Here is a 27131-nt window from a genome sequence, read left to right as displayed (position 1 = left end):
TTTGCAAAAAAATAACTCCAACCAAAAACCTTAGCTATGTACTTCACTGGTAAACTGACTGTCGGTATATAGTAGCCACCTCTATTTTGAATGATTTTTTTGTTTTACATTTTCCCACCCGCACTTTCTGGCCTTTTTACATTGAATTCAGAGTTTTCCTAGGACAATAGTCTCCTTGGTAACAGGCAAACCATGTATCTGATTGGCTGACAAAAACTCACAAAGAAAGGTCTAGCAGCTATCTTTTCTGGCTCGGATGTCAGCCAGTGTAAGCTGCTGGGAGGAGTTTAGTGAGGAATAACAAGAGCAATTATTTGTGTCCTTGCAGCAGTCAAGTTTGTACGCTGAGCCCTTTCATATAACTATTTTCAATATTTGGTTTGACATGACTTTTAACATCCCAATTATGCATCCAGTCAGCACATGGGACCAAAACTACTTAATTTATTTCTCTTTACTTGTTTTTAAAGCCACAGATATGTTATGCTTTGATAAAGATATCATCGTGATAAAAGATTTACCACCTATTGAAGGTAAGAGAAAAACATATTTCCTGACACTAAGTATTTCCTATGTTTGCTGTGTATACAGAATTAATTACATTTATTTCCTCTTGTCTCAACAGGTTTCTGTAAAGTTGCAGAAGGATTTGAAAAGTATTACACGGAACTGATAACTTCTGAGGGCCTGATCTGCGTGTCTTCCTGTGATCCAAGATCCCCCAAATATCAGGACTGTAATGAGGGTAGATGTGTGATACAGAAAGACATAGGACCACAGTGCTTGTGAGTGTACTGCTGCTCTACCTGTCATTCTCTGAAAAGTGAGGCTCATTGTAATGTAGTTGTGTGTTCTGGATGCAGTTACTGTTGTATATAGAAGTAGTTTCCTGTGGTGGATAAGTTACCATTTATGAAGGTCGTTTTAAAAGTTGTGAGCAGGTTTTCTGGAAAATAAATACTACTTGAGGACAATGTAGGTTGAGGTCCAGATGAAAGATATGTAAATCAAAACACAAAACAAAGGGCAAAAAATTGGGTGGGACAAGACACTTGATAGACAGGCCCAAGAAAAGTGAAACGCGCTAGTATTGGATGACACTTAACCACAAATTGCCCTTGTGGCTCTTTATTCCCTTAAATCATACCTTTTTTTTTATCAGTTCTCATAGATATGAGAAGAAATCCTGCTTTCTGCTGAGACTTCTGTGTCACACATGCTGGGAGTCTACAGACTTTGACAATGTGACAAGTGATGTGACTGCACACAGTAGTACATAGATATTACAGAAAGAGGTGTTCATCTTTTTAGGATTGGGTCTTAGGGAGTGTACCTCACAACATTCCCAAATGTTAAATTGGGAACAATTGAGTTATACAGGCCACACATATTCCCCACTACACCACAGGTCTTCTCCAATAGGCTACACCAACCTAGGACACCAGAAATCGGGACTGTTGTAATGTATGATTCTATGGACTTACATAGCCATTAAATGTTACCATCTATATACAAATATTGCTGTTTTCAAGGTCTAAAGTAATCATTCATCTTTCAAATGTAAATTGAGCTGTAAACAGTCATTCTATATTTTTGCAATGGCTAATGTGCTTAATTTAATCACAAGGTCTATTGTTAATCTTACCTATCATTTTGCAATTATAAAAGGTGTAATATATATTTTTTAACATTCGCAATGTTAGTACAAGTAGAAATATGATGAATAACATGAGCTACTGTGTCTCCATGCAGCTGTCCGTCAAATGAATACATGTATACATGTCCAAACTGCACAGGCAAAATATTAAAATCATTTATATATGGAGGCATCGCAGCAGCCATTGGTATCCTGCTCATTACTGTTGCCACCTTGGCATATTTCCTGATTAAGCCAACCAGAATTAAAAAGGGTGAGCAAAGTGTATTTGGTGTTAAAATGGATGTGCTATATAATATCTTCATATTTGTCATGTTGTTATTGTATATGAAAATATATTACATTAGTGCAAAATGAATCACTGATAAATGGATTATGAAGAATTGTAAGTTTCCCCTTGAAATGTAGACATCAGCTCCTTTGTGTCAAGACTTTACCCAGTGGGTGGTCAGTGCATGTGTTGGATATTTAAAGACAAATCCTACAGACAGAATTACAGAATTATTTTGTAAGGGGACAATGGGTGCTCATCGGTGTAGGATAGAGGTTTTCTAATAGTCATGTTAAGTGCGTAGAGAAATGTATAAAGTGAGAGTTCATTTTCAGTGCAGCATACAATATACAATATCAGAATATAAATTAAACAGTATAAAGTAGCTTATTGCCACTTTAACACTAATTAAAATGTACACTTGCTTGGGCATGTGTCAGAGTTTCCATTTAAACATTCAAAAGCGGTCTATGGGATATTGACTACACGAGTAACTAGATATACAAAGTGATGTACTTCGCTGGGAACAATTTCAAGGGCACAGACACTGTATATACCACATCTCCAACATCAATATCTCTATTTCTGCTCCTGCAGCCAGGGGTGGTGATGTGACGTGAAAGAGCAGGTTTGATGTCTGTTCCATGCTTTTCCTATGATTTTTTTTTGTTATTGAGGATCATAACATGTAATTTATTCTTCAAATTTGTTCTTCTTCTCTGTGTGCAGTTTAACCGCAAAAGTGAACCTGGGAAGTCCAAGAAGCATTCTATCATAGGAGAACACTCCATAGTGCTTTTAATACTATATGAAGTTATTATTGCTTTATCTTTATAATTTGCAAGATCAAGCGCCCATTTTTATTTTGGATACAGATAAATGTCATATGTGTATAAAACTCTTGTGATAACAGGCAATGATTACTCTTTAAAACTGACAGTGTGCCTTACATTTTATTGATCCCTTTCATAGAGAATGAGGTTTCATATACATATACCGGGCTAATTTTCCTTCACTGATTACAAGTTACTGGAGCCAGATGCATGCTATTTGATTGCAATCTGTTTAATTAACTCTTTGTCACTATATAAACCTTTCAAATTCAATTTTAATTAAGAATGTTAAATGTTATTCATGAGATCACTATTCAAAGGAAGATGTTCTAATTGTAATGGAGCAGCTATTTTGGAGAATGACAAAATTGCATAACAAGGTATATTACTAAAAGCTGTATTGTGATATAGATTATTCTTTTTATATATATTATCATTTTTTAATGTTGTCTTCTATATATATTTGTCTGAATTTGAGATCTATTGATATGTTTATTGCATTTTTCTATTTATAAATTATGTAAAATAAATATAAGAAATATTATTTTATATTAAAACTTTCTCCTGGTGGAGCGCTATTCCTTTTTTTGTGTGTGTTTTCTTCACACTTGTGCTAACTGTGTTACATTCATCATGTCTTTATTTATAAGCTTTTATATTTTTCATCATTCTACATCATGCATAATTTTACAAAATCGCTGCTTCCTTCATATAAACATGGGCAGCGGCACCACTCAGAGCTGTCTCTATCTCGGCTCTATTATGTCTGAAGTCTTTTTCACTCACTGCTTCCTACCTCTGGAATTCTCATCCACTGAAGAATTCCCAGAGAAAGTCCTAAGACAACTTTCAAGTCTTGGCTGAAGGTTCACCTACTCATAACATCACAGATTACATCTGCTGCACTAGATGATCCCCTGTATGCACTTAATTTCAGAATTGTATTTAAAATTGGCGCTATTGTGTCTGTATGTTTCCCCATATAACATTTCAATTGCAAGCTCTTTGGGGCAAGTAACACCTACTTCCGCTTGTTGCTGTTGTTAAAGTAATAAAATAATTCCTTCAGCAAAAGAAACTTTAAGAATAAAATGATATCATTGTTTATTTACAAAAGAAAAAGCTTGCTCTCATTTTCAATCTCTGAAAACTCTGGTCGTCCAACAGACCAAACAATTACTTTTTGCAAAAGTAGGTTGTACTACAATTTACAAATATCATATTACAATTGACTTAGAAGGTATCCTGATCCTTATGGGTCTCCTGGATGCAATAGAGAAATTGAAGAAGTCTGTGCAAGCCTTTTTTCAACTTCTCTTGATTGGAAACATCTGTTCTTTGAATAACCCCTTTATTTCTGTTCATATCCCTCTCATCAGCTCACACGCAAGGCTCCAATTGACATAATAATACCACATCAAATATTAATGATATACTAAAATAAGATAAAACAATATAAATATTTTCATGTTAATAAATTGTCTTCATCCAAAATAAAAAATCTTTGACAGTCCCCGGTTTGATAGTTCTCTAAACTATCACACAATATTATGATTACGAGGTTTAATTTGTTCATACAGTTCTATAATTTCTTCCTTTTATATTATTCACTCTCTTAATTTCTCTTCTCAATGTTTTTCTTACAAAATTTCAACAGTACTGGTATACATTTTAATACAAAATAGATAACTAACAATATTCCTGATATAAAGAGAAGAAATCTTCCTAACGAATGCATCAATGATTGAAACCATGTACCAAAACCTGAAAAATTATTATTATATATTGTTTTTAATCTAATAACGAAAACCTTGTATCTACTGCAGATAATGTCATGTTATATATATCTTTGCAAAATCTCTCTTTACTTTTATTTCTTCATCCATATAATTATCTTCTCTAGATTATGTTTCATTTGTCAAAAAAAAATAAAAAATCAACTTTATGTTTCATACTTCATCTGTAATATTACATAATAACCTCTTGTTTGTGCAGTAAAATAATTTAAGATCAATCTATGTTCTATTAACTATATAAAAAAAACTTGAAGTTCTTTTGCAACATAACAAAAGGTTTCATCATACACATTTGATATTTTATCAATCAATGCAGCTAAACCCTTGGATATAAAACCAATACATATTTCTATGTGCAGTGCCTATAACTTTTAATATAATCCATACTTCTACACCAGTTGATTCACTAATAAGTTGTGATACTAGTTATTGTTCACTCTTTTCATCACTTCTTTCCTTTCTTTTTATAGTCAAATATCTATTAAATACTTTTTCGATACAATTTCCTTTAAATCATTTTGTGTAAATACATTAACAACCGGAATCACCTAACCTAGATAACATATTCTACCTTAATTCAATGGTATACACTTATATGCCTTACTTCCACATTTGTAATATATTATCTAATAAAATACATGCCATTGCTACATGTAATATATCTATGCATACAATATCTATAATGTCCATGTATCCATGTAGTGTATGTGTACATGTCCAACAATTAATTTAATTGCTCGTCCTATCATACCATTGTACACATGTTCACAGCGTCGGACTGGCCCAGTGGACTACCGGTTAAACCACCGGTAGGCCCGGCTACCGTACGGCCACACCCCCTTTCACCAGTGGGCGGAGCTTACCTGGAGGCCCCTCACGTCGTCCCCGCTGCTCAATTGCGATCGCAGCTGCGATCGCAATTGAAAGATGACTGGCTGTCACTGACAGCCAGTCATCTTTCACATGCGATCGCAGCTGCGATCATGTGACCCACCCCCTCACCCTGTTAGCTGATGTTCCCGCGCCGCTGAAGGGAGAAGAGCAGAGAGGCTGCAGAGATCAACTTTTGGGTAAGTATACATTCATAGCATTTTAGAAGTGTCTTGTACGCCCATAAAATATAAGTAAATTGAAAGTAAACCTCTTTGCCATAGACCAAAGGTATTTAAACAAAAAATGCATCTAAATGCTTTGTTATAAAAGAAAATAAAAATGCTGTGTTGCACCATAAAAGTTCGATCTGATTCATTTTTCGCTCTCATGGAAGCTGTAAAGATAAAATTCAATAAAACATCAGTGTTTAAAAAAAAAAAAAAAAATTCTTACTAGTGTTTAAGAGCACAAATACAGATGGACAAGCCCTAAATCGCCTATTGTAAGTAATTGCAAATTTGCTTATGTGAAAAATAATCTATAGGAAACGACATCAGTGCACGCAGTCATGTGTCAAAAACCGACAACTCGACAGAAGCCCAGCTGGTGAGCGCCAGCCATAAATCACAGCGGTCATGTGCTGATTTTGTGACAATGGATAAGGAAATGTTTTTATTTACAATGTATACCTGAAATAATGCTCCACTCTTATGCAACCTGTGGTGCTGGGTGGCATGCTGACAGCTGTATTGTCATAGGTTGTCTACCTCTCCTCTCTACCATATTGTTGTTCCAAATAAAAGTAGTTGTATGTTGCTTTATATTAGCACCTGATTAACTATTCAAAAGCACTTTTTATATATTCATGTGTCCAACTACAGCATATATAGGTGCAGACCCACTTCCACTTGCAGATTGTTACCAATTTAGGCCCACCTTCAATTTCCTCTAATTTTTTTAAAGGGGTTCTCCACCTAAAACCAAGAATAACTCTCCGCCTCCTGACCTCCCCGCCGTCCTGCAAACTTCTCAAGCTGCAGTTGCTGCGAAAAACAGTGGCAAGAGTGTGTAAAATTCAAGCCCATATGTAAGGAGAAAATGTCTGTGCAGCCCCCGCTAGACAGGGAGCACCCCTATAAATTCTCAGTGCACCCACTGAAGTTTTGTAAATATCTCGTCCTGCAAAATAAAATCTTGTTTGGGCACAATACGAAGTGCACAAACACACAGCCCCATAGCCCCCACCTGCTCCGATCGGGAGATGCACAATTTTGTACCCCCCCTTTTCACAGATACCAGTCCACATGCTTTCCCATATACACTGGCATATTTGTGGAGAAATCGGATGTATAACATCACATAATGGCAGCTTCATCTTCATTTTTGCCAGTTCGTTAAAGAGCTTTACTGTGCCTTTACTTGTGGATTCTTGTAACAAAATACATTACATTACATCTAATTTCATTCTTTAGACCACTAACAAGTTGATGTGCAGAAACGTGCACTGATTTTCCTCGGACATATGTTCCATAAAATTCTTAACACATCTGAGAAAAATGCTAAACAAACAACAATGAAACCAAAAACAGAACTTTGCCCAAATACCCAGCATCCCAATTCATTTCTGTACATTAAATGAAAAAACAAAACAAAAAACATTTCATGTCCCGCATGCCATATTCTGAAAGGTGGCCAGGGAAATCTGAACACATACATGAACCAGTGGCTGGTTCTGAGAGAATACAAATTCAAATATCTTTAACAGGAATACTTAAAATGTACCTTCTCACAGTGGAGGCAGCCATTTTGTGAACCAATATCCCAGAGCAGGCAGCCAATCAATTCACTGGGAACTATTGACATTACTGAGACCCTGTGAGAAATTCTCTGCCCCTGAACCTCCCACTTAAATTGCTATTTCAGTTACCTGTACTGAATTAATTAATTGTCAGGAGAAGTGTTAATCACAGGTAACTGCAATAATAAATTAGGTGGGATTTTGGGAGCAGTGTTTTGTGACACATGGAAGGAGTCATTTTGGTCTGTATTCTCTGGAAATGGCCATCTCCCTCTGTGTGTAGGTGTTGGGTGCACTTTAACTCAAACCAAAAAAAAGAGTCCTCCAATCAGGTGTTTAGCAGCTGTATATCGAGTCCATCCTGTTCCGGCAGTGAACAGATTAATCTATATTACATTGGCAGCTTTAATGTCAAATTACAGGCAGCAAAATTGATCAGCAGCTTTGCTTTAACCTGGAGACAATCCAGCATAACATAAAAACAAACAGGTAAAACTGCACGGGGCTTTGCATTGATTTGATGAAAGTAAACACAGTTCCTTTGCAGATAAGACGTGGGTTACTGCATGTCAGGCCAATTCTTTATATACTGCACTAAGGTGCTAGCTCTAGTGTCTGGTCCCGCCTCTATGATGGCTGGCCACACCCCCTTTGGTGGGCCCCTAGTGTTGCATTCCCCGGTGGGCCCTTCATGGCCCAGTCCGACACTGCATGTTCAGGAGGTTATTACAATATTGACATATACATATTTCAGTTGACAGTCTCTCATTACAATCTTCAGGTTTATCTTCAATTATTTATCTTTTAATTCTATCTTATATGTATCATTATTGTATGTGTTATTAGTTATGAGTAGAATGAATGAAGAAGACAGTTCTGATTCTCTATTTTTACGACTATATGTCCCCATTTCCTCAAAACCACTACCGGATCTTACCATCAGGTTCTCATAACCAAATGTCCATAAAAAAAAATTAATATAAGGTATAACAATAAAAATAAATCATGCCTATAGCGGTGACAACAATAATAATAAGGATATTTTCCTTTGACTTCTGGGTCAGATTCTTCTTCCTGAACCCCATCTTTATCCAAGTCCTGAAACAAAATTGTTATATATGAATTCCAAAACTTTATTAGTCTCTGCTTCTCTTCAGGTCACTGTCGGATTGACTACCTTCTTGCAGTGGGATATGTGAATACAAGTATCTTGTTTCAGCAACTTTCAATGCTGTGGTTATTCCCATTGATCTGTCAAATAACTAGAACATTAAAAATTTCTGACCATAACATTTTCCTGGTTGTATATTCTGACAGTTCTCAATAGGCATTTGTAATACAATCAGTTTCAAAGTCTCTTGTTGCTTTTGTAACTCCCTACTCATCTCATTCAGGTACTTAACAGTTACATCTTGAATGCATTTAAAAAGTCTCTTGCAGGCTGATAATAATATTAGGTTGTCTTCTGAACAAAATCTCATATGGTGAAAAAATTGAATGGAAGTCTGGGAGTGGTTCTGATACTATAGAATATTACAGATAAAACCTCTAATTAAATCATCCCTGTATTCTTCATCACTTTACTCAGTGTATTTTATATACCATTAAATCATTTCAGTAACTTATTTTTTTATTCTTTAGTAAAATACATTTTAAAAATAAAACAAACTTGCACATTGAAATGTGTACCTCTGTCATTATCAATCATTGGTGATATACCATATCTATCTATGCAGAAATTCAAATACCAATTTCTTTGCTGTAAATACTGCAGTGCAACTTGCAGTGAAATTACACTTCTATCCCACTTAGAAAACATATCTACAAACATTAGTACATACTGTAGATTACAACATTTTTTTTTATTTGGATGAAGTCAATTTTATATTACCTGGAATAAATCTCTGCAGGAGGGATATGTGATGGTTCTACAGATATGGCTTTACCTGGATTCTTCCCTCAGGCAAATAAAGCATGAACCAGCCTTTTTACCTGCATGAGAAGAGAACCCAGGTGCACACCAGTAGGCCTCAAGTCCACACATACCATACTTGCCTAAATGAGTCAGACCATAGACTGCTTCTGCCAGTGCTGGTAGGTAAGCCTTTGGGTCCACTGATCTATCTTTATCATGTTTCCATGTACCATTGGTATCTTGTACACATCCCTTCAAGTTCCAGAGGGCCAATTCCTGTGGATAACAAAACTTTTACATTCTGATTCATTTCTGATCAGTAATTAACTGAAACAACAAACTCAAGTCCTGTGAAGAAATGTTAATTAGTAATGGACTTTTTACTACACCTATTATAACTTCATCTGTCCTTTTATTACCTAATGCAATTGATCAGTATTGCTTGTGTGATCTTAACACTTAATCACTACCTGGAATGACATCTGAATAGCATCTAACATCTTCTTCACATGAGCGTTATGTTAGCGTGTGTGTTAGGGAGCTTAAATTCCCTAACACACACAGACAGACACACACTCACACATAGACAGACAGGCAGAGACTAGGGTCAATTTTTGATAGGAGCCAATTGACCTATCAGTATGTTTTTGGAGTGTGGGAGGAAACCAGAGCACCCAGAGGAAACCCACGCAAACACATGGAGAACATACAAACCCCACACAGATAAGGCCATGGTCGAGAATCGAACTCATGACCCCAGTGCTGTGAGGCAGAAGTGCTACCCACTAAGCCACTGTGCTATACCATCTGTATAAAAAAATTATACCTACTCCTAGTAAGTGTGTATCCTCAATGTCAGATCTAGCAGTAAAGGTTCTAGTCCAAAAGTTCCATACAGTCATAAATAGGCATTAATTCATCAAACATTTCATATACTTATCAGTATAACAGTATTAAAGATATTACACCAACAAATAGTTAGATAAAGAAAAGCCATAAGATCTCATTTACTATTTATGAATCTGGCAGCGAAGACTTGTCATGTTTGTGCAAAATTCATCAAGAGAGAAACAGGATACGGTATGAAAAGAGATAATTTCTGACTAAGTACTAGATATTTTACTTTATCTATGAATAATGCTACAGTCTGTCACTACTTTTAAACAGATTGAAAATGATTGAGCTTCTATGTTTAAATTTGTCACTATAATAAACAATAGGTCTTTGATAGTTTCCATGTAAACTCCAGCTACACACCCCTAGAAAGATGTGCGCTTGTGATTTATTTAGCGACTAGTGCATATGCAGAATAACTTGCACTCTTTCTGAGGAAAGATGTGTCAGTCCTTGGCTCAAGCAATAAACTAAATACCTGAACTGGCAAAATTGCAGTTTATTTCTGGAAGCCATATAGCAATATTAACAGCTAACAATAGTGTTTACAAAGACTGTAAAAAACAAAAAACAAAAGTAAGTTATTAACATATAAGATAAATAGAAAATCACAGTTTGATATAAAAATCTCAGGAGAATCAGACAATAAAATTAATAGTTCACATAGATTGTAAGCTTGCGAGCAGAGCATTCTCACCTCCTTGTCTATTTTACCCAGTTTGTTTATTAGTTTACTATGTTTGTCCCCAATTGTAAAGTGCTACGGAATATGTTGGCGCCACACAAATAAATGATGATGATAATAGTTCAACATCTAAAGTTCTCTGGGGGTTTTTTGTCAGAAATCTACACATGTATTTTTTTTTTCTACAAAGCCCATGGCCCCCCTTCTCTTGTGTTGAGCACAAAGAAATTTTCCACTAGGAGTGAAAGGTGAGAGGGATGGGTCTGTTTCTCAGTCCTAACAAAAAACAATGATAGAAATAATTCTTGTCAGCATGTAAAATAGTTATCAGACATTTTTATGTGTGGTTCACAATCACATTGAATATTTTTAAATTATTTGGCCTATTAATTCACTTTGTCTAAAAGATTTTAATTGAACAGTCAATAATGTATATTTCAAATCTTCCTTTTTCTTACTAATAATATATCACAATTAATGATCAACTCTTACTCCTACACTCTAGGGTTGCAATTTGAAGAATGCTTCTCAAAGTTTCTGCTAACACTTCAGCTCCAAATTTTAACAGCCATTTATCTATGCTCTGCTATGTCCACATATACATATATACACATACACATACCCATCTAATGTGACATTTTAGCCACATCTTATGCATAATAATCCTTAAAAGATTTACTATTCTTTAGCTTAATCATGAAAAGTTTATATTAATCAACTCACAGGAGAAAATACATAATTAGCAACACAATTATATGAATTATTAGTAATTTTAGTATGATCAAAAATTTCATTCATGCACAATTGAACAATGTCTCTCAGGCAATAAAATTTCGAAAACCCATAATAAACGACCTAACAAATATGGCTTTTTGTATTTTTTTTTATTTAGCTAAAGTTACAGGTAATTATTTCTGATGTACTAAAGCAGCCCCTGCGCCATCTATTGCTTACTTCTGGTACTGCAGCCATTCCCTATTAAATTATTTTTTTATTGGGATACTTCTCCACAATTTTATTTTTATCCTGTGTCTTTTCAGACATAACTGTTTCAGAATCACCTAGATCAGATTCAGGTGACAGGTAAAACACTTTATCAGATCTTAGCCCTTTTTGTCTGTCAAACAATACTTCAATATGTGAATAACTTTGTTTTATGATTTTTCAATTTCTCAATTTCTGTTTGCACATTATCCAAAATATTTTTATCAAAGGACCCTGCACTTGGAAATGCTTATCACAATGATTAGTCATATTCATACAGCCTTACACAAATCACTCAAAAAAACACACAATTGTAACCCCGCAGTTCTACAAACATATAACTTATTTTTCTATCTAAACCTATGGACAATCTTTCTCATACTTCACTGAGGATTTATCCCCCACAGTACATAAATTGCTCATTATATTTTATATTCATCTTTTTTTTATTTTTATTTTATTTTAAGAACTGGACTCTGCAGTATGCAAGTCCAAATTTATCAAAGTTGAAATGTGTCCCGCAGTGCGCATTAAATCGATAGTGGTCCCACAGTCCCACTATCCAGATAGTCCATTAGGCCTCACGCATGAGAGATAGCCTCAATCTCAACACTGTATTCAGTGACTACGTAGATTTATTAACTCTTTATTTTATCTATTAACTTCTCAACAGTCATTAACACACACTCATACTCAGATAAGCAGTGCACAAAACAGCCTCCACTGAACTCAGGCAAATATTTTTATATTGCCTACATTCCAATAACAGAAATACATATGATGTACTGTTTAGAAAAGTAGCAGACAGAAAAATGTAACACTTTAAACTTCTACTTTTAAATTCTAAAACAGTCACTATAAACAAAAATAATAACCTAAAAGTTCTAATTTCTGCAAAACAAATTTCATTGGAAAAAAAAACACAAGATAATCAGTTTGCAATCTATGGTGTACATCTCTCTCTATTTCAAAAGGATCAGCAATAAATTACCTTCCTTTATAAAAGAGAAAATCGTCGACCATACATTTCAAAATTAGAAATCCAAATGTCCCTTGTCCAAATCGAATCATGTTTGATAAATCTCAGCGATTGTCTCCAATTTGTTAAAGTAATAAAATAATTCCTTCAGCAAAAGAAACTCTAAGAATAAAATTATATCATTGTTTATTTACAAAAGAAAAAGCTTGCACTCATTTTCAATCTCTGAAAACTCTGGTCACCCAACAGACCAAACAATTACTTTTTGTTTCAGCAAAAGTAGGTTGTACTACAATTTACAAACATCATATTACAATTGGTTGAGAAGGTATATAGGCGTATCCTGGTCCTTATGGGTCTCCTGGATGCAATGGAGAAATTGAAGAAGTCTGTGCAAGTCTTTGTTCAACATCTCTTGATTGGAAACATCTGTTCTTTGAATACCTCCTTCATTCCTGTTCATATCCCTCTCATCAGCTCACACGCAAGGATCCAATTGACATAATAATACCACATCAAATATTATTGATATACTAAAATAAGATAAAACAATATAAATATTTTCATGTTAATAAATTGTCTTCATCCAAAATAAAAAATCTTTGACACTGTCAAACAAATTTATTTGCATCATGTACATTTTCCCTTGTCTATAACTTGTAATCTTCTATGGTGCTGCATACATTGGTGATGGTATTTAAATAAACTATAGATACATACATAATTATATGTCAGAAACTCCAGAAGAACAGTGTTCCTGACACTTAGGGATTCACATGGAGACCTCTATGACTTTGCAAACACAGAAAGGCGAACGTCTCTCTATACTTTTAGCGACATTTTTTTTGTTGCAATATTCTTTGAAAATTGCTATATGTAAAGTCATAATGGAAAAAAAAGACCTGTTTTGCCAATGTATCTATGTCCAACCAAAAATTAAATAAAGGATCATTTTTTTAATGTATTACTAAAGAAAGCTCTGTTTATCTTGATAAAAAATAGGCACCAAATTAATTGGGTGTCCTAGCACAGTATCTATACTCTTTTCAAGCACTACAGCAGCTGCAGCTACTGCTTTTAACACAAGTAGGTGCTGCTCGTATGATTGGGTCTAATTATGCAGAGTAGTATGCAAATGGTTTTGTTTGTGACCATGTATCTGTGTCAGTACCCCTTGTGCATGTGCACTGACTTCATGACAGAATAATGTGAAAGGTTTGTCATAATCTGGCAAAGCCAGTGCTGGCGCTGAAGTTACTTCAGTTTAAAATTGGTTAAACATTTGGTTCTGCTCAGAGGAGAGTGTAAATGGCTTACTATCATCCAGAAGTGCTAATGCAAGAACACAGATAGTAGCTCATAAAGTCTTTTCCATTTATGTACAAACATTAAAATCCCATCAATGCATTACCATACCCACAATACAAAGAAGTACTTGCAGTAAATGACGATTAAAGTACAGTAAATAAGGGCAGTGAATGTATTTATAACACTGATTGACTCAAAACTATTATGCGAATAGTCCATAAAGTCTAATATCGTTTTCCAAAACACATCTAATATTACTCAGCAGAGTCTACATTATTTAAATCTGTCATTAGTTTCTACTTATGTTTGTTGTGGCTGTGGACCAAAACATATTGCAAACTTCTATTCATTGGAAGTTGGATAAATTCAATCTGGATAGCCTAAAGGGTCTTTCACTGTAGCTGGAGACCTTCTGTGAAGAGAAAAAACGTTTGCATAGAGATTAACATTTATTCAGAAGGGATTACAGTAACTGTTATTAATTCACATTTCCCAATCAGTGTAACATGCTTGTCAGTATTAGTACACCATTATCAAGTAACCAGTAAACATTTTTGTGCAGTGAACAACTGCTAATAAGGCCCTTGTTTATGTGTTTCTCTGTGTAGCTTAACTGTGGCGCTATGTGTTCCATGCCATGAAAATATGATTTCCTCAAAGCGGCAGTCCCTAATCTCACAAACAGGGAATGTCAAAGTGAGTGTTCAAAGCCACTCCTTTCTCATCATCACCTAGTACAGCCGCCTTGAATGACTCTTCCTGGTTTTCAAACATTCAATCAACCTGTTCTCAAAAGGTTCAAGGCATTCAGCCATTTTGAAAGCAACACTGCTCCTCTCATAAATCAGAGTACTCTCGTTAGACACCTCACATTGTTTCTGCAAATCATTCAACATTTACTCAACAAAATCTCCCATCACCAAATATTCACACATATTTTCAAATTCTGTGATTTCCGTGTCGAAAGTACAAATATATTCACAAAAACAAATCTCGCTCATAGCATTTTATCTCGCAACATTTCTTTATGGGCATAACAAACCCCCCATGAAAGTCCTTTTCACATCTGATTTTATCACTAAATATATAAATTCATATTTATTGCTTAATTATTTGATTGTCACATATGTACAAACACACACACATATATGCAGTAGTTGAACTATTGACATTATTTTAAATTATGCGTAGTTTGTTTCCATAACTATAAGAAAGTAAAACTTACAATATACTGTCTCGTGTATTTTAACGTGACCATCTAAAAATACTAATCTGTATATTCTGACATATATTATATATATATATATATATATATATATATATATATATATATATATATATTGTAACAAAAGGAGGCATTTAGCTGGCAATATGCAGAGAAAGCAGGGAAGTAGAGTAAAACATTTGCACAGTTATGTACCTAGGTGGAGATTAAACCAGGTAAAAACATATGTGTAGTTTAAAATTGGTTTACTTACATGATTTAAAAGCTGCTTCCTCTCAGCAAACAGACAGGGTGGGTCTAATAGTCTAAACAGAGCCAGGGATGGGCGTTTCCTTTTAAAGAGAAGGTGGGTGTGTCACCTGTCCATCAAGCTAGGCCTGTGGGATGAGTGTCAGGTATAAAACCCTGCTTGTTTCATTGTTCAGGGAGATCAACGCTGGGCTAGCTGGCTGATCTGGACAGAGAGCTGGACTATGTATAGTAAGCGTTGAGGGTCTCCATATTTGCTGTGCAAGTATACGGTGTCAAAACATTATTACCATCCTGACAATAAAGAACCATAAAAAGGAAGAAGTTGTACGCGTGTGCTTCTGCAGTAGCGGGCTCTTGCCACAATATATATATATATATATATATATATATATATATATATAAGGGTACAGTCGCGCCCTTACATTAAGGTTGCATCTAATAAACAACATTCTGCCATTAGAAATCTGTGAGACGGGGTTATGTTGTTTGAGGGGCTACATTTTAAAAAGTGTTACAGCTATTATACTGAAATTGGGCATGTGAATGAAGAACCGCCCATAGGAGCCGCATGCCAAATTTTAGAGAAAAAGAATAAAAAGTGACAAATTAGGAATAATCTAAAGTTCAAAATCTCGCCGTTTTTTTCCATTTCCTGCTTTGCAAAAGTCACCGGGTTTTTTGGGTGAGCGTAACGCAGTAAACAAGAGGTCTAAAGACTTGGGGTTTATTTTATAAGAAAGCTATTAGTGCTGAGGAGTGCCTTTGAGGGTTAAAAATTTTGAGAAAGTTATAGTTTTTTTACAATTTGGTAAAATATGCCCCATTTTAAAGATAGTGGATTTCATAACGTTGCACATGTCGGTTAGAGGTTTGTGCTAGGTGTACTCAGACTGGCTTCACTTGAGAGCACAAACATGGCTGAGTCTTTGGCTAAGGGATTTTCCTCTCTGAACTGAAGAAATTACCCACATTTTCTAGCCACAGGGGGGCTGGTTAGTGTTTTGGGGATATGGGAGGGGCACCCTGTAGTACTCTTAGCCCAAGCACTGCTCTCAATCTAGAGTTTAATCTCTCCCTGAGACAGCTGTTAGTGAATCCATTGTAAATCTCCCGTCCCTCAGTGACATCAGTTAATTTATTCAAAAGTGCTTTGTGGTACTTGTACTGATCACACTCAGCGGTAATCACAGCGGAGAGTAGATGTGAGGTATCTGGACATTAGCATCTGACATGTCCCTCTTTACAAGTGACATGTACTGGAGAGAAGCTACAGATGATCTATACACACCCACTACTCATTGCCTCCTGTGGGCTGTGTTTAACTCATTGGTTCGTGAGCAGAATGTAGTATTTTCACACACACTGCTCCTTCCCAGTGTTGTGCTGTACTGCTGTGTGAGAACTCTGCTGCTGAAACCATGAAGGGTTAACTCACAGCTGATCTGACAGTCCATTTCATCACTTCCTGTTTTGGAGGACTTTTCTGTCAGAATCTCTGTAAAAGTCTGTCTGCTTTCACTGGTGACCAGCATCAACAAGGACTCAAGTTTAAGGACTGGGGAGGTGATTACATTGCTGCAGGTGCTGGTGGAAAGCACATAAGCACAATGTGGTTCATACTGCACCACATTTCTGACTGCCAGAGCATGCATACATACTGCACGCTGCCACTGACTGCCCGAACATACAGGCATATGTACTGCACGCCGCCACTGATTGCCAGAACATGCATGCATACATATTGCACGCTGCCACTGACTGCCAGAACATGCATGCATTCATACTGCACGCCGCTACTCACTGCCAGAACATGCATGCATAGATACTACATGCCGCCACTGTCTGCCAGAACATACATGCATACTGCACCCCACCACTGACTAACACAACATACATACTGCACCATATCACAGCCTGCCCTAACGAGCATACGCACATGCTGCACCCCATCACTGCCTGCCAAAGCATACTTATATACATACTGCACCACATTGCTGCATGCAAGAACATACATTCTGCACCCCATCACTTTCTGCCAGAACATATACATACATATATTCTATACCCCACCACTGTCTGCCACAACAGACAGACAGACCCTACCATTGTCTGCCAGTACATACATACTTCATCCCATCACTGCCAGCCAGAATATGCATACTGCACCCCACCACTGTCTGCCAGAATATACATATGCGCCAACTCCTGCCAGAACATACATATGTACCAGGGGCTGCCAGAACATACATACTCCATCCCATCACTGCCTGCCTGCACATACATACATGTGTGAAATGTGACAAAAGCTGGTGCGCAGGGAGTGACATTTGAAAGATTCGTTGGTGCAAAGGTGGTGAAAAGTGAAATAGAGCTGGTGAAAATGGGGTGTCAAGTAAGAGACACTGGTGCACAGGAGGTAACATGAGATTAAAGCTGGTGCAATCGGCGGTGACATGTGCATGAGGTTACAAAGCTGGTGGGCAGTTGGGGATATGTAAAAAAAGACATGCACTGGAAATTGAGGATACTAGGTTTAGAGGAAATCTGAGGAAAAATTACTTTATCAAAACAGTAGGGGACAGGTGGGATAGGCATCTAACAGAGGTGGTAGAGGCTAATATAGTAGAGCAATGTAAACACTTTTGTTTATTAGGGATTAAGAAGAACCACTTGGCCCATCTAGTTTCCACTATTTTTAACTGCTGTGAAATTCTAAGTTTATAAATTTATTATCAATATTTTTACTTTACAAAAATCCATGAAATTCCATAGACAAAAAAACCTTACGGTTTAACATGTCCAATTAAGGTTCCTTATACACAATCTACAATGTAAAAAAACTATTGAAACTCTTCAACTCAAACTGCAAAAAGCAATGAAATTACGTCGATTAAGGCAGAAACCTTAATGGACGTGTTCCTTGTGCAATAGAGACATGGTATTCCATCACATCCTGTGGTTATCTGCAGGTTCAGCACTATCATGGAATGAGATTGCTGTCACTCACAAAATGGTGGAGCTTCTAATTCACAGATTGAGTGCTTTTTGCAGTTTGAGTTCAAGGGCTAGATTTACTAAGCTGCGGGTTTGAAAATGTGGGGATGTTGCCTATAGCAACCAATCAGATTCTAGCTTTCCTTTATTTAGTACCTTCTACAAAATGATAGCTAGAAACTGATTGGTTGCTATAGGCAACATCCCCACTTTTTCAAACCCGCAGCTTAGTAAATCTAGCCCCAAGAGTTTCAATAGTTCTCTTACATTGTAGATTGTGTATAAGGAACCTTAATTGGATATGTTAAACCGTAAGGTTTTTTGTCTATGGAATATATATATATACATATATATATATATATATATATATATATATATATATATATATGCATTTAAATAAGAAGAATATACTTTAATTATCCCATGAATATGAAGTTTACAATACTAATTTAGGACCTTTAGAAAACTTTATCTTCTACACCATATCTAAAATATGTAGATATTTTTAACAGTAGTAATTATAGCATGACAAGATTGCAAAAGGTAGCATTGTATTCAAATTCATATTCTAAATTAAATTAAATATTACACTTATTTTAAACTAACATTTAAAAAAAAACTTGTTCATTCACATTTCCCATTTTATCACCTTCCGCTGGCAATATCCCAAAATATAACACTTTGTTCTATAAAACTTCCAGTGTAAATGTAATAATCTTTAGGCCAATGGCAGTTTTGGAAAGCAAGAAAAAATAAAAATAAACATATGATTAGATTTTCTTTACCTACCAAGTTTCTATTTCAGAAAACAACAACCTCCAAGATCCAGACACCAGTTTACTGATTTTCTACCGTTTTTTAAAATAATCCAAAAAGGGTTCTTACCTCTGTACCAATAATAACATCCATCCTTTTAGTTGGCTGAAAACGGTGATTCTGTAGGTAGTTGCGAGAGTGAGGCCGTTCGAGCCCCCAATTAATGAATTGGAAAAAAATAGATTGTCCGATCCAATTGCTTAAAGGGAAACTACATACATTTATTAATAAAACGTTAATTTAAAATTGAATTATGTAGCACAGGTGTCATGCACCAGACCCTCCAGCTCGCCTATAGGGGTACTGCATGCTTACCTGGCCTCCTCCGCCGTTTCTTCAGGTGCTGATGCACTTCATCTTCTCCAATGGTGGGTGCCTTTTTAGATTCAGGGCTGTGCATGTGCAGATCTGTCTTTTATTAGCCTCGGTATTCAGCCATAAGTTGATTAGATTTCACTCCCCCTCATTGTCTTAACTATTTAAGGCACCTGGATAGACCAGAGAGTGTCAGATCTTTATGTCCTGTAACCTGTGTAGTTGTTGAATTGTTTGGCTCCCTGGTGGCCTGGTATCCTGTATCCAAATCTTTTCTATTGTTCCTGGTATCCAGCAACACATGCTTCTAAGCTAATCCTGGTATCCTGTATCTGAATTTCCTCCTGGGTTGTGTCAACAGTTCACAGCAGGTTGATAGTTTTTTATTAAGGGCACCACACTGGTTAAGTGTGATTTTTAATAAATCAATATGATTATATCTTTAATCATCGGTTCATTGTATTTTACTATGATGATATATTTGTCCTTAATAATAATTAAGATACAAAATTAAGATTCCTTTATTGAATAAAATACTTGTCAGTCAAAAGCTACTTTGAATCTTAATTAGAGTCTCATGTATTACTTGTGAAACCTAAATCTTTAGATAAAAACTTAGATTTGCTCATATAATTAGTATAAGCACTGGCTTTTGTTGTATTCAGGAGTCAAATTGTAAACACCTAGCTGTGGAAAGTAATTGTTTATGAGAACCAGCCCCCGTTTAACATAGCAGTAAATAATAGTCATCACCCTCATGTCTTCCTCCACTGTAACTTTTTTTTAGTTATATCACCGGTTGACCATGATTAATTGATAGACTGAAAATTGGTTTCACCTACCAAACAGTTTTCTTAATTTTATATAAGTCACATTAAAATAGTGTTAGACTAATGTCATTCTCTTCCTCATAGAATGCAGTAACGTCTAGTAGTTAATACATGTATAGACATGCTGTGTATAGAAAGTATATCATGCCACGTCTTAAAAAAATAGAAAAAAAAAGTAGCTAAACTACTAAGTAAGCTATTACATTGTTTTGTTATATTTTTAGGACTCTTCTCAAATCTAACTGGAATTCCAAAGGAATTTCAGAAATTTTATACTCCAAGAAATGTCTCTGGGGAGACAAAATGTGTTTCCAAATGTAGCACTGAGTACTCTATCAACTGCAACAGGGAACAGTGCCCAGTCATACAGAAAGGACCACACTGCTAATAAGTCTAACACTCCCTCAATCTCAGCTTTCCTGTCTATTGTATCTCTTTTACTCCATCTTCCAATTGTTTACTTCTAACACATGTCCGTCTTTCTTCATATGACTCATGTTTTGCTCTATATCCTCAGTTGTGAAGCATTGGACCAATTCTGGCACACAGGGGACCAATGTCAGTTGCCTATCAGTAAATTTGGTGACTATGGTGGAGTGAATGCTGGATTAGCTTTGTTGTTCATTATAATTGTGACTCTGGCTGTCATCTCATACCGATGTCGGAATATGTCCGACAAAGTCATGTGAGTACTTTCATCTTATGTGCACAGTAATAGGACTATGATAGGGTAATAATTCTTTAGAAATCAGTTCCCTCAAACAAAATTACAAAAATTAGAGAAGGGACTGCGTTTTCTCCAATGGAGCAAGAGCTGCACTAACCAAGGGTATTCCTCCCTTAAATACAATAGCAGTAGGTAATGGTTATGTACTCATTGTCTGATAAAATAAATAACCTTATGGGGGGGAATTCAATTCCCCCCAGAATAGTACCGCACTTAGTGTATTACCGTTAATACATTAATTTAAACACAGATTTCTGCTCACTGCTCAGGGAGCTGCGAGCAAAAATACGACTTTGCAATTACCGTATTAATGGTAATTATGCACACTAATACTGTAATATTGGTAATAGTGCGCATGCTGCATTACCTTTTACAGTAACGCGGCCAATTGAATTCCCCCTTCGAATAGGTTATATGCTCAATGTCTGATGTTTTATAATTAGCTATTTAATTATGAGGTATAAAATGGCTAGTGTGAAGATACCAGGTTTATCTGCCCCAATGCTACCCACTTCACGCTGGCTGGCCACCCACGGGTGCCTTCCTATGCAAAGAAAGTCTACCCAGTACCTTCTAGGATTCGTATGGTCACTCAGTACTGTAGTTATAAAAATACAACAGTACATTTATTGTCATACAAACAACACTAGAATATTATGTACACACATTAAATAAATGCCAGGCAGATTTACCACATCATCTGTCCCTCACCCCAATAGCTTAAGGAGTAATAGTCACCTGGCAGTCCAGACTTCACGAACCATGAATCTCTCTTAGCTGCATATATACTCTAGTTAGAGAACGACAACCCAAAAGCTAGATCTTGCAGTCTTCATGAATGAAATCCCAGAATGACCACCCTTCCCCCTTGAGTCGTTCCTTATACCCCAGGTCTAATTTCCACAGTCTTTTTTTTACCTCCATGGTAAAACCCCTGGGTCTATTCTTCTTAACCATTGGTCAGTGTAGGACAAGGGTGTTTGGACAGGGCAGTGAAGATGAGCTGTCCTTTCACAGAAGCCCCCTGCTGGGATGCAGACAGAACTTCTGGACTAGTCCTAAGGAGAACAATATATGCTAATTGGCTTCCCCTACTTCCAAGGATAAAGTAGCAGTGAGCCCCTCCTAAAATTAACCCCTTACACTACTTTGTGATGTCACAGGGTCCCCAGCTGTTCCATGCTTCCTGTAGAGGGAGGAGAGGGGAGAATGACTGCAGTTCCCGCCCTCTCACCTGTATTGTGGATACCACCTGATCCCATAACCCTCCTGGCTTCAGTTTAAGGACAATAAAGAACATTACTGCAAGTCATCAATATATAATACACAATATACATACCGTATATACTCGAGTATAAGTCGACCCGAATATAAGCCGAGGCACTTAATTTTACCACAAAAAACTGGGAAAACTTATTGACTCGAGTATAAGCCTAGGGTGGGAAATGCAGCAGCTACTGGTAAGTTTCAAAAATAAAAACAGTACTGGATATCGTTAACACTGGGCTCCCAATAATACAAACGTGAGGTTGTAAATGAATATATCAAAATTTATTGTTATTAAACATCAATAAAATTATATAAGTACATAATATATACCCATATCCTAATAAATTGTACACAAATGGTTAAACTAAATCCTCTGCACTTGGTATCAAGCCTAATAGGTGAACACAGATATAAATAACATTCACTAAAGACAACTCAGATCATTAATATATAAATCAATGAGACAGTCTGTGGATACTAAATACATGTGCCAGTTAAGTTTATTCGCCTTTAGAAGGTGATGAGCAGTTACTCCTAAGTGTTCAGAACAGTACAGTAATTTAGGCTTTAGTAATGCAAAAGATGCTGCACATACACTAAATAGAATTTGATATAATAGCTCAGATAAAGATAAGTTTGATTTTGTTTGCTGGAAGAAACATTTTAACAGAACAATACAATTTGCTTTGTGTGATTTAACCCTTATTATACTTGAAGTTTGGGATGTTTTTAGACTTTTCAATGATTTCACAGTTATGCAAAAGAATCTTCAGACACTTATTAATAGGTGACAAAAAATGAAAATATTGGACTTTATAAAACTGCTGCAAATAATTGCAGTGGACAAGTCAGGGTACTCACATGTGTCTCTGACCAGCGGGGCTAGATGGAAATGTCCCGGTCTTTAGCTTTGACTGACAGGCTCCTTTTCATTTAACTTTATTGTTCCATGTGCAATGAACACACAAAAATGGGCTACAATAAAATGGTGGCTGACAGTGATCCACAGAGGCTGCAGATGCCTGCAGATGAGCGGGGGAGACTGGAAAACGGAGACCAGGTAAGTGGGACTCGAGTATAAGCCGAGGGGGGCTTTTTTCAGCACAAAAAATGTGCTGAAAAACTCGACTTATACACGAGTATGTACGGTATTTACATTGAACTACAATGTCCCCTTAACCACATGTAATTGGACAATGCAGTTGTAGTCTGGTGAGCTGGGGAACAAAAGCAAGGGCTATAAAAAGTATTTGCTATAATCCACATTATGTGAGAAAGGAGAAACAGAATGATTAGCGTATCACATTCGTTTCATCACAGGTAGTAAGGTAAAAGACCACAATTTATAGTGCAAGTAAACAAATAAATAAATAGATATCAATAAAAATGACACCAAAATTTAAAATAACCAATGGATTATAAAATAAGTCAGTGTTAATGTCCCTATCACTTTAAAACTAAAAGTACAAAGATTAGATAAATGAGATTAAAACACCACAGTAATCAGACAGATTGAAAGCTGTTAATCTAAAAAAACAAATAAAACAATTCGCCAACAATATAAAAAACGATGAAAATCGTTTTTTTAATATTGATATAAAATCGATAATATATATGGGAGTACTAGTCCAATGTCCAGAGGCAAACAATAGCAGCAATAGTCCATATATTGACAAGTTGTCTCAATAGAGGAGGTTATTAGTGTCTGATATTATCAATCTGATAAAAGTAATAATTTGACCATTAAGTGTGATGGCGGTTATCTTTAAATGAACATAGTCCAGTAAGCATACCACAGTAATTGACCTATAGAGGAACCGCAATGTGCGGAAATAATTTCCAATGTGTCAGATGTGCAAAGGATTATAAACATCCAATTGATAGTAAATGGCAGCCTTCCCCATGTGTATAGTGATAGGTGATACGTGCTGTGCTAGGTACCAAGCAATGCAAAGTAGAAAGTCTCTGTCGGGCTGACGCCTGTGCTTTAGCTAGGCAGGGCAGTGGGTGTCTCTTGTGCGTTCCACAGTGAAAACGCACACACTGTTTTACAGTTCCTGTGTCCATATGAATTGGGGGCGTGTTTATTTAATTTTTAGGTTAACAGCTTTCAATCTGTCTGATTACTGTGGTGTTTTAATTTCATTTATCTAATCTTTGTACTGTTGGTTTTATTGTGATAGGGACATTATCACTGTCTTATTTTATAATCCCTTAAACAATATTGACTATTTAGCTAAAAGAAAGTTGTGTACTTGGCAAATGTCCAGAACACGTTTAAAGTTTCCCACAGAAAATTGTTGGGACAAGGTGTTTCAATAAGCCAAGTGTTTTAATAAGCTCTATTGCCAAGGCAGCAACCTGTACTGCTTAAGCTACACCTAGCAAAACAGTATAAAAAATATAGAGAGATGAAAAAAGTATTGTACTGATACTAGACCTTGTGAACATGTCTATAGGTGGATTCTCTTTAATAGTTCCAATGAAAAGTGTGAATGAGCTTCTTGTGGGTAGCTTCAAGTCTGTGAAGAGACACAAGGAGGCAGTATAAGCAATTATATCACTCTTTTCATACTCAAATTTTCTTCATAGGTAAAATATTTTTATTGTTATATGGCCCTTACAATTACAGATAAGAGTTTAGAAACAGATTCCACACCCAGTTAACTTTACATTCCCAGTTCAGTACTAGCGTAATTCATAGCCACATGGAGGTGACACAAAAATTTGAACCAACATTTGCAGCATTGCGCTGTTACAGAGCAATTCTGTAAGAGAACTCTGAACTCTACCATTCATCAGTTTCAGGCAAAGTAGAAAAAGTGCAATCATGTTAAACTTTACTTTCTGTAGCATAACATATTTTTAATTGAGTGGGGATTGAATTTCAGGTAATAGCAAAAGGTACTGCTTGACTTTATGAAAACATACGCATTTTTTTTTCAAAATCTAACTCCATAAATAGTAAAATGTAAAATTAGAAAAAGTAGAAAGTAAACAATAGCGAAAATAAGTTTAGCAATATAGCAATATATGAAACAACAAAAGGTAAGGTCAAATATCAAAAGTTATCATTTCTGTTAGGATATTGATAGCACCTGACAGCAAAATGCAATATATTAAAGTTTTGGTGTGAGTGAAAATGTTTGTTAGGCTTTATTTTGAGGTTTTTAATTATTATTGTCATAAGTCACAATTTTGCATTAAAAACTATAACCGTTTTTTTAACTAGAGATAATTTGTAGAAAGAAGAAAGAAAAGTATCTTAATAATTACTTAACACTCTTTCAATGTTTATGCAGGTTAATAGACAATGACAGACAGTGGTATGAAGATGGATGGGAGGAGGATAGTCAGGAACCTGGAAAACTTCCCAGTTCCTACAGCAATATTAATGGTAAGTAACCTGCAGAACATTCATCATTATGGAGCTGTGCAGAAATGGGATTTTCTAGACTACCACGTGAATGATTGCCTTTCATACATCAAAATGTCTTATCAAATACCCTCCTTCATTAATATTACTGGGAAAAATAGGTGGTTGGTAAGACCAAACAACAGAAATTAAAAGATATTTAAATGAAAAAGTTTAAATAATATTATTATAAAGCTATTTCTATGTTGGCCCCTGAAACATTGCTGCCCATGGCAAGTGCACAATTTGCCTATCTGGTAACCTAGTTAAAGTGGTGCGGCTGTTACCCATTGTGCAACTGTGTTTGTGTCAGATAATAAAAAGGTTACAAACATTAAAAATGGGACTGCCAAGCCATTGGCTAACTATCCACAGGATGGACACCATAATTAGAATGATGCTAAATGGTTTCTGTTTATTCTAATCTAAACAGACCAGTAGGCAGAAGATCGGCTACAAGCAAAAAAGCCCCTCACCCAACAACCCCACATATTTCTCTAGGTTTATGTTGTTCTGACTCAAACATAAAATAATTTTAACAATAGCTTTGATTATTCCAAGTTCTGTAGGTTCCAACTTCCAGTCAAACCTGGATAAAGTGAACACAAATGTAAAGGTGAGAATATGAAGGATAAAAATGGGAAATCACATGAAATATTAGGAAAGCATTAGAGAAGGTAGTTAGGGACAGAAGTGTTTGTATGTGAAATGTATGCAGTAGTATTGGTTACTAGGCCCAGGGAATAGAGAATCAGAGCTGACCTTTTGAAGTGAGAATTTAGACTTTCCTGTATGATTTCATAGTAAGGGTCATCAAACAAAGTGCAAAAGGTGCAGTGATTGTGAGACAAAGCAAATATAATACTGATCACTACAAGAAACACGGGTAGGTACAGGGCTGTTTCTAGACAGCAGTGAGCATAGGAATAGCACCAAGTGCTATCCCTAGGATAACCCAAAAGGCACCGTACCTCAAACCTCAACACTGCAACACTTTGGACATGCCATATACTTGTATTTATTCAGTCTTAGCAGTAAGCATAAAGTGTCAATAAGGAAAGTTAGGCATAGAAAGGAATAAATGTTCTCCAGAACAAACCATGTTACAATGCATGTTACAATTAGTTTATTATTTTGCACATAAGTTAACACTGGTTGCTTTGTCATGTAGCACACAAATACTTGATAGGTTTATTTTTACACTGAAATTCAAAGTTGATCAAGGATAACTATAAATCTTTCCCCACATTTTAAATTTACCTCCCCCTCCAATGGAACATGGTTTCGTGCAGGTG

At 36.0% G+C, this 27131-nt stretch overlaps 1 protein-coding gene across 1 annotated transcript in view; it reads left to right on the top strand.

Moving 5' to 3' along the window:
* Nucleotides 1-317: 317 nt before the first annotated feature.
* Nucleotides 318-27131, top strand: part of LOC142150602 (mucin-3A-like) — a 164275-nt gene continuing 137461 nt past the window's right edge. Inside the window, exons 1-2 of the mRNA XM_075205803.1 lie at nt 318-533; nt 626-785. Coding sequence (XP_075061904.1) covers nt 386-533; nt 626-785 — 308 coding nt within the window. The 5' untranslated portion in view covers nt 318-385. The remainder of the gene's footprint in view (nt 534-625; nt 786-27131) is intronic.

This window comes from Mixophyes fleayi, chromosome 4 (assembly GCF_038048845.1).
Source record: "Mixophyes fleayi isolate aMixFle1 chromosome 4, aMixFle1.hap1, whole genome shotgun sequence".
NCBI classification, from domain to species: domain Eukaryota; kingdom Metazoa; phylum Chordata; class Amphibia; order Anura; family Limnodynastidae; genus Mixophyes; species Mixophyes fleayi.
Note: the sequence above shows the minus strand (reverse complement) of the source record. Positions and strands in the feature narration are given on the sequence as shown.